This window comes from Phoxinus phoxinus (assembly GCF_949152265.1).
Source record: "Phoxinus phoxinus genome assembly, chromosome: 8".
Lineage (NCBI taxonomy): Eukaryota > Metazoa > Chordata > Actinopteri > Cypriniformes > Leuciscidae > Phoxinus > Phoxinus phoxinus.
The window spans coordinates 16929427-16944944 of NC_136883.1; the positions used below are offsets into that span (position 1 = coordinate 16929427).

General features: G+C 41.4%; 1 protein-coding gene across 1 annotated transcript; it reads left to right on the top strand.

The window, feature by feature from the left end:
- Positions 1-1746: 1746 nt before the first annotated feature.
- On the top strand, positions 1747-15135 carry LOC307002382 (extracellular calcium-sensing receptor-like; the record flags this gene model as incomplete). The annotated part of the gene is made up of 6 exons (XM_079619963.1): positions 1747-1955; positions 2047-2335; positions 2411-3166; positions 3263-3490; positions 6541-6664; positions 14231-15135. The coding sequence occupies 6 exons, from the start codon at positions 1747-1749 to the stop codon at positions 15133-15135; spliced, it is 2511 nt and encodes an 836-aa protein (XP_079476089.1).
- Positions 15136-15518: the final 383 nt, after the last annotated feature.

The window sequence follows — 15518 nt, forward strand, 5'->3', positions numbered from 1 at the left end:
ACTTGAGTGAGCTCTTAATGCATTATAGTCCTTCACGTCTATTGCAATCTCAAAATTCCGGCCAGTTGGTAATACATAGAATATCAAAATCGACTGCTGGCGGTAGATCCTTTTCCTCTCTAGCACCAAAACTTTGGAACAGTCTTCCTACCATTGTCCGGGAAGCAGACTCACTCTGTCAGTTCAAAGCTAGATTAAAGACACATCTCTTTGATTTAGCATTCACATCATACATGATAGACTTCTATAATTCAATGTTAGGCTGCATGGATTAGGTCAGCCGGAACTGGGAACACCTTCCATAAATTCTGATTTACTCGTTACATCATAAGAAGAATGGCATCTTCGCTAATTTTAGTGTCTTTGTTTATCCCGAGGTTTTCCCACAGCCTGCCGAAACCAGGCCGTATCCAGATCTGACGAAGGACCTTCGCCTGGACTCGATGACAACGCAGTCCTGAAGTGCCACTAGTCTCTCCCCTGTGAAGGTTCCCTTTACCACTCTACAGATAAAGCGTTGTCAGGATAATTTCGTTTTTGCGTATCTACCCCGAAGTGATACAATTCTATATCAAAATTTTAAGGCCAGACAAGTACAGTATGCAGGCTTGAGGCTTGGTTTGTAGGGAATTACTAACCTGCACACATATATTCAAATGCCCATAACTATAGAATTAATTCTAGATGCACACGTGAGCGCCATCAGCGTTTCTTACAGGTTCGCGCTTAAAGTCTGTGTAGAGAGAACGATGTCGTCTTGGCGGCCTCTAATTCTACTAATGATCGTTGCGACGGAAGTGAATCAATCAAAACTAACTTTAGCTGGAAAATATATTTATTCAAGAACCGCTATAAAGCCAAAACAATCTCTGTTACCTTAAATTATCTGTTTATTACTGTAAAGCCACTTTGAAACAATCTACATTGTTAAAAGCACTATATAAATGAAGATGAATTGACTTGACTTTATCTGACTTTATGTCTCCACGTGTCCCCCCGATTGCTTGCGAGCTTCTCCGCCTGTCTATATGGTAATTTCTCGACTGTGCGACAGAGATTCGAGTGGTTATGACGCAATCGTTAGCCTATTTTTACAAAAAACGGCTTCTACAGGGCCATAACGTAAGATACAAAGTAATGGAGCCTTCTATACATCGTCGTGTTTCCTTATAAATAAATAATGGACAAATGGAGTCTTTGGATGCCTCAGATGTAAAGTTATTCGCTGTCAAAGTGATGCCAAAATGAACGGGAGTCAATGGAATGCTAACAGCAGGTGATGGTCTGCTACAATGGCGGCCCCCGGGGAAGCATCAGTTTCCGACTGATGGATTACCCGCTTGCTTCCAACGCCCCCCGTTGTTCTCTGAATGCCCCCGTTGAGAACAACTACCCTAAGGGTTAGTTATGCTAATTTATTGGAATGAATAGTTGAAGGTAATCTCTGACAAATGGCTGTTTGGACCAAAAAGAGGCATAATTTATTAGACAGGTATCACAGTATTACATTTTATTATTTAAATATTCACAGTTTTACAATTTAATGACTTTTAATGGCTTGATTAAATAAGACTCTGTCATACTAGCGTGACTCTATTCTGCCTCTGCTTGACTTGACCCATGTCCTTACCCAATGAGGCCATTGGCTGCATTGACAATCAATCATCCATATTAATTGTGTGTATAAAAGTGCAAATATTGAATTAAGCCAGTTGCATTTGGCCACTGTTGAACTCAGTCTTTTGGATGTCTGTCTTTCTTTGCATACTCTTGTTTAACTTTCAACTTCATGCAAAGGCAGAAAAGCCTCTTTGCCGAATGATGGGGGACCCAAAATACCCATTGCTATCCAAGGATGGAGATGTAACTATTGGAGCACTTTTTCCAATCCACAGCATAGAGACATTACCTTCATTTAAGTTTAAGCAAAGCCCTCAGCTTTTATCATGCTCAAGGTTTTTTACTTCAAAATCTATTTTGGACATTATAGCAGATCATGCAAATAATGCAGTTTGTTTAACCTTCTGGTTTTATTTTTGTGTACAGGGTGAGTCTGAGAGATTTCCGAATGGCTCAAATCATGATCTTTGCCATAGAGGAGATTAACAGAAGTGAAAATTTGCTCCCAAATGTTTCTATTGGCTACCGAATTTATGATACCTGTGGTTCAAGACTATCTTCTATGGGTGCAAATATGGCATTAATGAATGGTGAACAATTTGCATCAGGGGACAGATGTAATGGACAGTCTCCTATTCATGCTATCATAGGAGAAACAGAGTCATCCAACACAGTGATTCTGTCCAGAACTACAGAACCTTTTAAAATTCCAGTGGTAAGGAGCAAAAATACTTAATGTTTGACATAAATACTGATGACTGTTTGACTGTTTTCTTATGCCTTATTTCAGATAAGTCCCTCAGCCTCATGTGAATGTCTCAGTAATAGGAAAGATTACCCCTATTTCTTCAGGACTATCGCTAGTGATTACCATCAGAGCAGAGCACTAGCATACATAATCAAATACTTTGGCTGGTCTTGGGTGGGAGCTGTGAACAGTGACAACGATTATGGAAACTATGGAATGGCAATATTTCTGAATACAGCAGAGAAGGAGGGGATTTGTGTGGAATACTCTGTAAAATTCCAGAGAACAGAGCCTGAAAAACTCAAAAATGTGGTAGACACAATAAAAAAAGGCACTGCAAAAGTCATTGTTGCATTTCTTACCAATTTTGAAATGAACAATCTACTTGATTATTTAATTATTCAGAACATTACAGGCCTCCAAGTAATTGGTGTGGAGGCATGGATAACAGCAAACAGTATGGTGACTCCAAACAGTTTTCATGTGCTGGGAGGATCATTGGGGTTTGCTGTGAAAAAAAACAATATTGAAGGTTTTGCAGATTATGTTATAAAAACATTCTGGGACACGGCTTTTCCATGCTCACAGACTGAGGGGAATTCTTCTCAATATCAATTAATTTGCAACGCATATCAAGATCTCCTTGTGTTGAAAAGCAACAATGAAGATGTGCCTGAACAAAGATATGCAAGCAATGTATACAAATCAGTTTATGCCGTGGCTCATTCACTGCACAATCTACTGAAGTGCAAAGAAAAGGAGGGTTGTGAAACAGACCTGAAAATACAACCACAGCAGGTAATAACATAAAAAAGATAGACAGAGTGATAGACTGAAAGGGAGAGAACAAGAGGATTCACCAATTTGCACCAATTTGTGCCTTTTTCTCAATAGGTGGTTAAGGCTCTGAAAAAGGTCAATTTCACCATAAAGATGGGAGATCATGTGTGGTTTGACAGGACTGGTGCAGTTGTAGCCCAATATGAAGTTGTGAACTGGCAGCAGGACTCTAATGGATCAATCAAGTTTAAACCAGTGGGATACTATGATGCCTCACTGGCCCCTGACCAACGATTTGTGCTCAACACTGACAAGATAATCTGGGCTGGAGGACAGCTGGAGGTAAATGGCTGTAACATGTTTATCAATACAGGGTTTGTTTAAAGTATGGAAAAAAAAGTCAAAACATTTGAACTCGTCTAAACAAATAGCTTGAAGGATATCACATTAGAAAGTTATTTTTAAAAGTGCCCTCCACCTTTGCTCAAGGCTTTGCACCAGTTCAAATTCAGAACAGAAATTGTGACACACAAAACCGTGTACAGATGTATGCTGTATGATTCCACATTTGTGAAAGTAATATAATGACAAATGTATTTGAAACAAAAAAGCTTGTTAAATTTTGAAAAAATTTGTGTTTCAATGCATTGTATTTTATGACTTGCATTTTTATGGTTTGAAATTCAACACGGTCTTATATTTAAGCTGTGAATGTTTCAATTCACACACATTTTCATTATTAAAAATTCAATATTACATATTCATGTTCCAGACTTCAGTCTGTTAAATACAACGTATAATATTTGACAGGCAATTTTCGGTCCATTTTAATTCGCTTTACAAATTTGGCTCCATAAATTCAGTAGTTCAAACTTGATTTAGTGTGCCTCATCAATAAGGTGCACACTGAGATTATCTTTTATTATTGTATTAGTCTATGTGAGCATTCTTAGTGAGAAATTATTAGTTTTGTGCGTTGCATAACTTGCGGTCATCTTCTTGCCTGTATTTGAATCGTATCAATAAGGTTTATACTAAGTTTGGTCTTTTAATATTACTGATTTTTTCCATTAAGCTAAGTTAAGTGTGTTATATGTCCCAACGGCTGGAGAATCCTGAAGTTTGACGTATAAGGGAAACCCTAATACTGCAGCACAGCGCCACCATATAAAGTTAAGAAAACGTAACAATCGAGAGACTCAGGTGTAATGTTTGATCTGTACATCATATAATCTCGTTCATGGTAGAGAAAGCTGCTTACATGTACACGGGGAAAGTAACCACGAAGATTTAAACATAAATGCAGATTTTGTCTTAATCAGCTTTTCCTCACATATACTGGCCCCGATAATCATCACATATACTTACTGCTTGCTCCATTTCTGCAAATCCGCTTTTTTTGAATGAATGAATGACTCTCTCTGGTCTACATCAACACCCCCGCTTGCACCACCTGCTGGTGAGGACAACTAGCAGCAGATGGAGATTATGCACCAATACTCTACTGCCATTCCTGCAGTTCCCAATATGTAATGATTTAATTTTCTGTCGAATTTGAAGCACTGAATTTATGGAAACTGGACCATGAAATGGACTTAAAAATTAGCTGTCGAATATTATAGGTTGTATTTTTAAACAAACTATTTTGGAAGTGAAATCTGAAAGGTGACTATGGATTATAATTTTTTTTATAATGAAAATGTGTGTGAAATGTTTTAAATTGAAATATTCAAAGCTTTAAGCGAAATTTGAAAAACGCTGTTTGGAAATTAGTCGGACTGACACACAAACAACAACAAACGTGTTTAGCCAATCAGCATTAGGGACGTATGACAGCGAAGGAGATAGAACGATCAAAAGGGAGATTTTAGAAAGACTGCAGAAATCGAGATGAGACAATACAAAAAAGAAAATCTCAGAAGAAATCACTGGAAAATGAAGGATTATGACTGGGCAAGAGCTTTAGGACCTGAGTTAATATTAGAAAAGCTTTCGAGCACTGGAGAGAGCTAAGCGGGAAGGCCTGAAAACAGACAAGGAGGTTGCTTTGATTCCGCTCCACACGTGAGTAACACTGGGTGTTATTGTTTGTCTGGAGCTAATGTTCTGTTGGCAACAACGAACTCTTGTTTGTAATTACTATTTTGTACTGTATGTTAATTTTTTGTGCTTGTCATTCGTTAATTATCTCCACTTTATTTTTTGTGAAGCATTATTTTGTTGTGCTTCTGCTATGATAAACAGTCATCCACTCTTGGATTGCGTGCGTAACGGAGGCCAGCTAGTGTGAGTCGTGCTGATGACTGCTAGAGAATGCGGCTTTTAGCATCATTGTTAGTTCACTCACTTTTTTCAATTAGTGCAATTCAACAAGCTTTTTTGTTTGAAATACATTTGTCAACATTTTACTTCCAACACATCGGCTTCAAATAAGATAATATGATTTACATTACCAAGAATAAACTGAATATTAGAAAACAAAAATTGCATTCATTCTTAGTGTACAAGGAAAATAGTTGAGGTCTAAATTGTATACAGTGGATTTATATTGTTTACTGACACTGGAAATTCAGAGCAAAAAGGTCAAGTGACAATGAGGTTTGATCAAATGTACAAAAGTAACAGCAAAGGGCATTACTGAAGTTTTGAACAAAATTGCATCACTACAGTAGCCTGGGTTTCCCCAGACTGCCTTTGCGCAGCGTGATTTTATTCTCGCTGAAAGGCAGTCTGGAAACCATGGACCTGATTTTCGCCTCGTTTAGGGAACCAATCACAGAACGGGGAGGGAGCAGCAAGACGATGACGACATCTTTGCGACACAACTAAGCAGTTTGTTTATATCTATGGAGTCAACATGGCAGCAGACGCGAAGCTACCTTTTGATGCAGCCTTAGATATTGTTCTAAGTAGTTTAGATCGCAATTTTATTTAGAAAAAAGAGCAGCGTTTGGCGTTAAACCATTTCTCTACATACGTCATCTGGTATAATGGAAACGATTGGCTATGAGCTACGTACAGGCGCATTTGATAGACACTCTTAGCACCCAATAAACGGCGCCGGCGCATTCGTAAACCACGCCTCAAATACGAGAAAATGAACATGTGGTTCCCAGACCCAAGTCTCAACGAGAATTGGGTCTGGCGTTAGCCAGGCTATCACTACAGTAGTAATGATGTTGAATTTCTGTAACAGCACTTTGAAATGAATTTCATTCCTAAAACATTTTCACTGACCATGAGCATGTCTCTTATTGCATATTGGCATCAATTAACATTGCAGGTATGAAATACCGTTCTCAGAAATGGACAAATTAAAACAATTTTTTACAATTATTTTTATTTTGCAAAGAAAAAATAGATAATTGTGTACAGTGTATTTTTCTATGTAGAAGCCAAGGTCTGTGTGCAGTGAGAGCTGTCCTCCAGGAACTAGGAAGGCTGCACAGAAAGGAAGACCTGTCTGCTGTTATGACTGTATTCCATGTGCAGAAGGAGAAATCAGCAATGAGACAGGTAATTTCCAGGCCATCTCTCAGTTTCGGTTCATGTACCTTCGGATAATTTGTTTTCTCATTTTTGTTTTCTAAACGTAAAAAACGTTAATTTATCACATATTCGACCCTTCTCATAAACATAAATAAACAAATCTCGGATCGTATTTTCATCACACTGTTCTAATCCGCCAACTGGAATAACAATAAAACCAAAATGGATAAACAGCTTGAATATTCAATCTCTACAAGGGCGTGAATAAAACGCCCCTTTCCGCTAATTGGTCAACCAAAGATCAAGCTATGTCATCAGTTCTTACTCAGCTCCGAGCAACAGAATAATAGTCACTTGATACAGTTGTTCATATTATTACAGAGTTTATTGCAACTACATTTAATCTCTTTCACATCAAACATCCAGACTAATAAATGGCTTGACACAAACCGTACCGGGGACGAGCCTAGACAGAGCTTTCTTCTGTGTAGGCTACACATACATTTGTGTGCCGTGAAATACTAATTTATCATATTAAATAATAATTTACATGGCATTTCTACCCCTAGTCTACATATTTGGCACACCACCTGTTTTGTTTAGCTGACCAAATCTCAAAATCTGTGTCTGTGCGTCAGGCTTGTGCAAAATTCTGAATTTCAGACTTGGCCTCCATTCAATTCATGAATTGGAATTTGAATTTAACTGACTCCGCCCCACAGGAAGTTGAATTTGAATGACAGGAAGTGGAATTAAATTCATGGCAATTCAAAGAAATTCCACACAGTCACAGAACAGAAAGAATGTGTTGAATCTCACATACATTCAGTGTTAGGAAGGTTACTTTGGAAATGTAATAGCTTACTGTTATAAGTTACCCATTATAAATGTGGGTTCGATTACTTTATCCATACAAAGCAATTTCCTTTTAATTTGTTTAGTAACTAATTGAATTACACATTTTACCTCAGTAATACAACTAAATACAATTACATTAATTTTGTAATTTAACAACATAATTTCATTACACGTAACTTGTCACTCCTCAACCCTGCATATATTTTTTCAAATTCTTTAAATAAATTACCCCCTCAATGTTGTTTAATTAGTTTTGTTCCAATGTTATTTTCATTTCAAAGTAATCAGATAACACAAAATGCATAATGCAATCATATCTGACATATACTGTAAAGCTTCATTGTTAAACACTTCACTTAAAATATGTATATGAATTTCTTAGAATTTTTATTGAATTCCAATTCTGCTTCCTTTAATTCAAATTCAAATTGTAAATCTAGATCCTGTTTTTGAGGAGTCATTCTCAATTCAATTCTGAATTGTGCACAAGCCTGCTGTGCGTTCAGACCATCATTTTCAATGTGAGCTCTGGCGACACAAAAGAACACAAAAGACATACCACACAAATGGCTTTTAATTGGTTTATTGTGTTAGCAATCATGTAACTATAATTATTAGGTTCTTTCCATTGATCAATTTCTTACTGTCAGATTTAAAAGATTTCACAAGGTTAAGTTATACCCTACTTGTGGTCAGTCTGCACAAATCCCAATCAACTCCCAATTCGATCTACGTCAGAGCGTCCACAAATCTTTCTACAGCGCTGTTGGAAGGGCAGCCAGAGCGAATTTTGACACTCTCACCGGCGGTGGGGTGAACACACAGTATCCCACAGCTGCACAACGCACTGGACAGCGAGGAGAATGTATTTACAGTGAAGATCAAGCCGTGCTGTCATCAGTTCTTTCTCAGTTCCGTGCAACAGAATAATAGTAGGACAAATTATCTGCTACAGTTGTATGGATTCTTATCTCGTCCACTGCAAGGACACTTAATCTATTTCTCATAAAACAACCAGACTAATGAATGGCTCGACACAAACCATACCGGGGCAGAGCCACAAATAGTTCTTCTGCCTACACATGAATTTGCGTGCCGTGAAATTAATTTACCATATTAAACATTAATTTACGTCATATCTGCTGTCACAACTGGACAGTGTGGAAAGAATGTAGCTTATTTACATTGTATTGAAGTGCAGAGCAGCAGTCCTGACTGTTGTTTTGACTAATAGACTGAGTGTATTTCATTAACATTGAGTATTAAAGGGATAGTTCACCCAAAAATTTAAATTAGCCCATGATTTACTCACCCTCAAGTCATCCTATGTGTATATGACATTCTTCTTTCAGACAAATTCAATCGGAGTTTTGTATTAAAAAATAGTTGGGCTCTTCCAAGTTTTATAATGGCAGTGAATAGCCGTTTCTGTTTTGAAGTCCATAAAAGGGCATCTATCCATCATTAAAGTGCTCCACACTGTTAATAAAGGCCTTCTGCAGCAAAGAAATGTGTTTGTGTAAGAAAAATATCCATATTTAAAACGTTATAAAGTAAAATAACTAGCTTTCGCCAAAAGAACATACGGATTCCACTTACGGCTAAAGCACAACTTATGACGTCAGAAGTAGCCCAGTGCGTCATGGCGTATCGTAAATATCAGCAGAATGTTGCATTACTCACATAAGTTGCGCTTTAGACTTTAGTGGAATCCGTATAATTATTTTACTTTATAAAGTTTTAAATATGGATATTTTTCTTACACAAACGCATCGCTTCACTTCAGAAGGCCTTTATTAACCCCCCGGAGCGGTATGGAGCACTTTTATGATGGATAGATGCACTTTTATGGACTTCAAAACAGAAATGGCCATTCACTGCCATTATATAGCTTGGAAGAGTCAGGACATTTTCTTATATAACTCTTGTTGAAATTTATATTTTAAGATTGTATTCGTCTGAAAGAAGAATGCCATACACCTAAGGATGACTTGAGGGGAACTATCCCTTTAATATTACTCAAAACAATGTTTACATTTTTTTTGCTGGCAGCTAAACTTCTAAAGCAAAGTCACAGATCATTAAATGACTCATTCATTAACAGATTGACTTATTTGTTGACCCAGACGTTCCCTTTCGTCCTGGGAACTCCTAATAACGTTTATTAGGGATCCCAATCCGAATTGGGATCTCTAATAAAACGGCATGGTGCTGGCCCCTTCCAACGCCCAGCTAAGCTACCCTGCAGCAGTTTCTTTTTGGATAAGTTGCGGGAGCTAGCTAGGAATCACACTGCTGTTCCGCAAGACCCGCACAGTGGACATTAGATAACACTGGGAAGCTTGCCCCAACCCAGAACGAGTCTGTCAAAGGGAAGATACGGCTGAACTGCACGTGGCAACATGGGTCACCGTACCCATATCAGACCACTGAAAACACCCAGTCTACTAGCAACTCCTTACTAGAGGTAGCAGACCTGACGCCGGGCTGTCCGTCACGCCAGGCGCCGGAATGGGTGATGGAGGAACTCATCAGGTTCACCGACGTAGGGCGCCAACGGAGCAAGGATGAACGTATCCTGCCGAGAGGCGGAGTGGCGTAGCAAGCCGACACAACCTAATCACTCGCACCACTGGCCGTAACGAGTACTCGGGAGGAAACAGGTTCCACACGTAGGCTATAGAACCTAGCGAACATGTTAGGTGTCGCCTGGCCGCACCTCTACAGATGTCTGTCAGCGAGGCGCCTTGAGCCAAAGCCCAGGAAGCGGCAACACCTCTGGTAGAGTGAGCACGCAACCCGGGGGGACAAGGCTCACCCAGAGACACATACGCTTGAGTGATAGCATCCACTAGCCAGTGGGCTAACCTCTGCTTGTAGATATCCTTCCCCTTCTGCTGGCCTCCGTAACAGACAAAGAGCTGGTCTGAGGTCCTGAAGCTTTGTGTTCTGTCAATATAAACCCGCAGTATGCGGACGGGACAGAGAAAAGCTAGGGCTGGGTCTGCCTCCTCCTGGGGCAGCGCTTGTAGGTTCACTACCTGATCCGCGAAGGGAGTGGTAGGAACCTTGGGCACATATCCGAGCCGGGGTCTCAATACAACGTGAGAAAGGCACGGCCCGAACTCTAGGCACGATTCGTCGACCGAAAAAGCCTGCAGATCCCCTACACTCTTGAAAGAGGCCAATGCTAACAGGAGCGCTGTCTTAATGGACAGGATATTAAGCTCTACTGTTGACAAAGGCTCAAATGGAGAACTTTGAAGAGCTCTAAGTACCAGAGCTAAGTCCCAAGGGGGTGCAGGGTGCAAAACACGAGGTGGGTTTAACCTCCTAGCACCCTTGAGGAATCTGATGATCAGGTCATGCTTTCCCAACGACTTACCCTCTACTGCATCGTGATCTGCGGCTAAAGCGGCAACATAGACTTTGAGGGTGGAGGGAGACAGCCTTCGCTTCAACCCATCTTGCAGGAAGGAAAGCACAACTCTGATCGGGCAAGTTCGGGGATCTTCCCGGTGGGAAGAACACCATTAAATGAACAGGTTCCACTTCAACGCATAGAGGCGCCTCGTAGAGGGGAATCTAGTGGAAGTGATGGTGTCTACCACTGCCTGTGGCAGGCCACCTAGAACCTCCGCGTCCCGTCCAGGGACCAGACATGGAGTTTCCAGAGGTCTGGACGTGGGTGCCATGGAGTGCCCCGTCTCTGAGAAAGAAGGTCCTTCCTCAGAGGAATCGGCCAAGGAGGGGCTGTCGCGAGGAGCATGAGTTCCGTGAACCAAGTCCTGGTGGGCCATTACGGCGCCACTAGAAGGACCTGCTCCTCGTCTTCCCTGACCTTGCATAGTGTCTGTGCAAGAAGGCTCACTGGGGGGAACGCATATTTGCACGGGCCCCAGGGGCCAGCTGTGAGCCAGGGCATCCGTGCTGAGTGTTCCTACGGTCAGGGAGTAAAACCACTGGCAATGGGTCGTGTCTGGAGAGGCAAACAGGTCTACCTGTGCGACTCCGAAGACACTCCAAATGAGTTGGACCGCCTGGGGATGGAGTCGCTATTCTCCTGGGGGCTGCCGTGAGAGCTCGTCTGCCACATGGTTGAGCGCCCCTGGAACATGAACGGCACGAAGCGACCTCAGATGCTTCTGACTTCATAGGAGGAGGTGGGAGGCGAGTTGCGACATACGACGGGAGCATAGACCACCTTGATGGTTGATGTATGCAAAGGTCGCAGTGCTGTCCGTGCAGACCAGTACGTGCCTGTGTCTGAGAAACCCCTTGAGGCGACATAAGGTCAGACCAGAGGAAAACGTACAGGCGGGGGAGGGGAGTGAAGGGGCACCCCGCCAGGAGGAAGCGATCTTCGGACACAGCTGCATCGCGACAGACCACTCCACTGGGGGGATTCCCTCATACCCGTGCGCCGCTCTTCCATCAAGAGTGGTGAGGGAGGAGGGGCGAGGTTGTCTACGTCTGGTCGCCAGAGGGGCCAGCCAAGACTTCCTCAACTCCTCATGCACTTCCAGGAAGAATGGTACTGGAGCGGACTGTGGGGCAGCAACACGGCCCACTCCAAGAGACTAATCATCCAACCGTGAAGGTTCGGGACCCAGTGGAGGGTTCCACGTGAGCCCGTCATTTGCGGCCGCCCGTCTGAGCATAGCAGCCATCTCCGGATCCGGCTCAGCCGAAGCCACCACACCCGAAGGGGGTAGTCCCGCTGAGTCATCACCGGAAGATGACCGCTCTCCCTCCAATGCCGCGATCGACATCTGGTCTTCAGACGGCTCCCCGAGGGAGACAACCGGGACCGCACAAGGCGGCTCCGCCGGAACAGACAATGGGAACGAGCTACTAGAGGAGTGAGAAGCCCGTGAGGATCTTTTACCAGACGGGACATTCTGCACTGAGATCCTCATCCGTTCACCAACAGGATTCACAGAAGTAGCCGCCTGCCGAACTGAACCGGCAGACGAACTAGGTCGGGGAATCGCTGAAGGGACTCCCCCATATTTCAGGTATCTTAGTCTAGAACGCAGCATCGCCAGAGTCATGTTCCCACAATGAGAACATGACTCGTTCACAAACGCTGCCCCAGTGTGCCATAAACACGAGAGGCAGTGTTTATGACCATCTTCCTGAGTGAAAAGTCAACCACACCCAGAAAGCACGGATGAGATGACATACTGAAAAGGACGCAAAACACCTGTGATGCTCTTTTAGGAAAAAAACGCCCTCTGTTCACGTGCCGAGGCACACAGGAACCACCGCGGCAGACACAATGGGGAAACTGCAAGCCAGTGTGCTGCACTCACCCACCACCAGCCGTGATAACGGCTCTTTTTTTAAAGAGGACAAAATGTCAGCCAGCCACGAGAAGCGATGGTTGCTGAAGCGCTGTCACACCAGCACCAGAGGATCTTCCTTCCAGAAAGAGGAATCCATACCATACACCAGTAGAGAGTCGACATCCCGGGCAAAAAGCAAAACAAACAGAAAAACACACAGCAATGACAGTGACAGACGGCAAGCCACACATAATGGCGCCATCATCTCTAGAATGATTATTCTATCAATAAATAATGGCTTGTTGATTATTATTATTTTTTAACCAGAGGCAAAGAACAGCAGCTCACTGAGAGACACACTGGATGGCTCCGAAGCAAAAAGCACTGATGCAATGTTTACTTCCGCCTTTTATACCCGCGCTGGTAGGCGGGTCGCGGAATGCAAATCTTGCATGCCAATGTCCATTGGCTCGTTTTTAATTATCTCGAAGGCAATTGGCACCCTAGCGTGATCCCAATTCGTCAGGGAACTCCCCCGACGACACGTCGGAGTTCCCAGGACGAAAGGGAACATTTAATCATTTTACTATCAGAGATCAGGTAAAACTCACAGACACTTGTTCATTAGTTCTCAGTGACTCTTCATGATTAATGGGCTGACAGAGATCATCGCCCCCAGCTGGGAACCATTGAAATTTTTAAGTGTTTCGAAATGTTTCGAAATAGTTTTTACGTAATGAAGCCTCTTTTATTGAAATCACGTTACTCTGGCAGTTTGATGCACGCTCCGAACTATTGATTCGGAACAAAATATTCGTAAAGGTTCCGAAGCTTCATGGAGCAGTTTTTTTAAATTGCCATCACTACCTTTAACTGTTATTGTTTGTTAGTGTATGTCCCTTGCCTGGATTTGGATTACGATTGTGGATAACCCTTTAATTAAATACTGTATTTGGATCCTCAACCTTCTTGTCTCTGTGCAGTAATTGTAACAATTATTCTGTTGTATGGAGAAAAGAACTGATGACAACACGGCTTGATCTTTGGTTGAGCAATCAGCGGAAAGGGCCATTTATTCCCACCCATAGAGATCGAATATTCAAGCTGTTTATCCATTTTGGTTTTAGTGTTTTTCCACTTGGCAGATTAGAACAAAGTGTGATGAAAATAAAAATATGACAAAAATATAAGTTTTTATGTTAATGAGAAGGGTCAGATATATGATAAATTAATGTTTTTTTTGTTTTGTTTTGTTTTGTTTAGAATACGAAAATGAGAAAACAAATGATTTGAAGGTAGCCAAAGATACAGTTTCTTTTTTTTTTTTATGATTATTTCCATCTCTGTCTTTCCCTTCTCTTGCTGTTTTGGCATGCAAAGTCTTAGCAAAGAGTAAATAAATACAATTATTTTCATTTTGTTTGTAACTTCATACTTTTCTTTCCAGATTCAAATAACTGCAAGCAGTGTCCAGGGGAATATTGGTCTAATGCTGAGAAAAATACATGTGTGTTAAAGGCTGTCGAATTTCTGTCATTCACAGAAGCTATGGGTATAGTGCTAGTCTTTTTCTCACTGTTTGGAGTTGGATTGACTGTACTGGTGGCCATCCTGTTTTACAGCAAGAAGGACACCCCCATAGTAAAAGCCAACAACTCAGAGCTAAGCTTCCTCCTGCTCTTCTCATTGATTCTGTGTTTTCTCTGTTCACTTACTTTCATTGGTCGGCCCACTGAGTGGTCTTGTATGTTGCGACACACAGCGTTTGGGATCACTTTTGTCCTCTGTATCTCCTGTGTTCTGGGGAAAACAATAGTGGTGTTAATGGCCTTCAAGGCTACACTTCCAGGAAGTAATGTCATGAAATGGTTTGGGCCTTCACAACAACGACTCAGTGTTCTTGCCTTTACACTTATACAGGTTCTTATCTCTGTGCTGTGGCTAACAGTATCTCCTCCATTTCCCTACAAAAATATGAAATATTACAAAGAAAAGATCATTCTTGAGTGCAGTCTGGGTTCTACTATAGGTTTCTCAGCTGCTCTGGGTTATATTGGTCTACTGGCTGTCTTGTGCTTCATGATGGCTTTTTTGGCTCGGACGCTGCCTGATAAATTCAATGAAGCCAAATTCATCACATTCAGTATGCTTATATTCTGTGCTGTATGGATCACATTTATCCCATCTTATGTCAGTTCTCCTGGAAAATTTACTGTAGCCGTGGAGATATTTGCCATTTTAGCTTCAAGCTTTGGTTTACTATTCTGCATATTTGCACCAAAATGTTATATAATCATGTGTAAGCCTGAACAAAATACAAAGCAGCATCTGATGGGAATGTTTAACAAATAAACTGATTTAATTTAACTGTTCTTTTTCAATGCTATATATAGACGTGGACAAAGTTATAACAATTTGACCATGTACAAAGTAGCTCTGTAGGACGTATGTGGTCCACGAGTTTTGAGTCAGTCACCATGTTCTGTATGTTGTAGCTTTTCATGTTGCTAGTTACACTAAATAAAAGTTTAGGGTATTTTCTTACAAATGTCTTACTGATTTTTATGGTGGTATCTGAATTGTTGTAATATGTGTAAAACATAGCTGTTACTTGCATGAATGACATGTGGTAGGCCTACCTGAAATGTTAATCTGACAAATATATTTATCGCTTGTGTGTATCTTTTACCCATCTAAACGTGCACTTTTTGTATTTGTCGTGCAATGTTTTATTC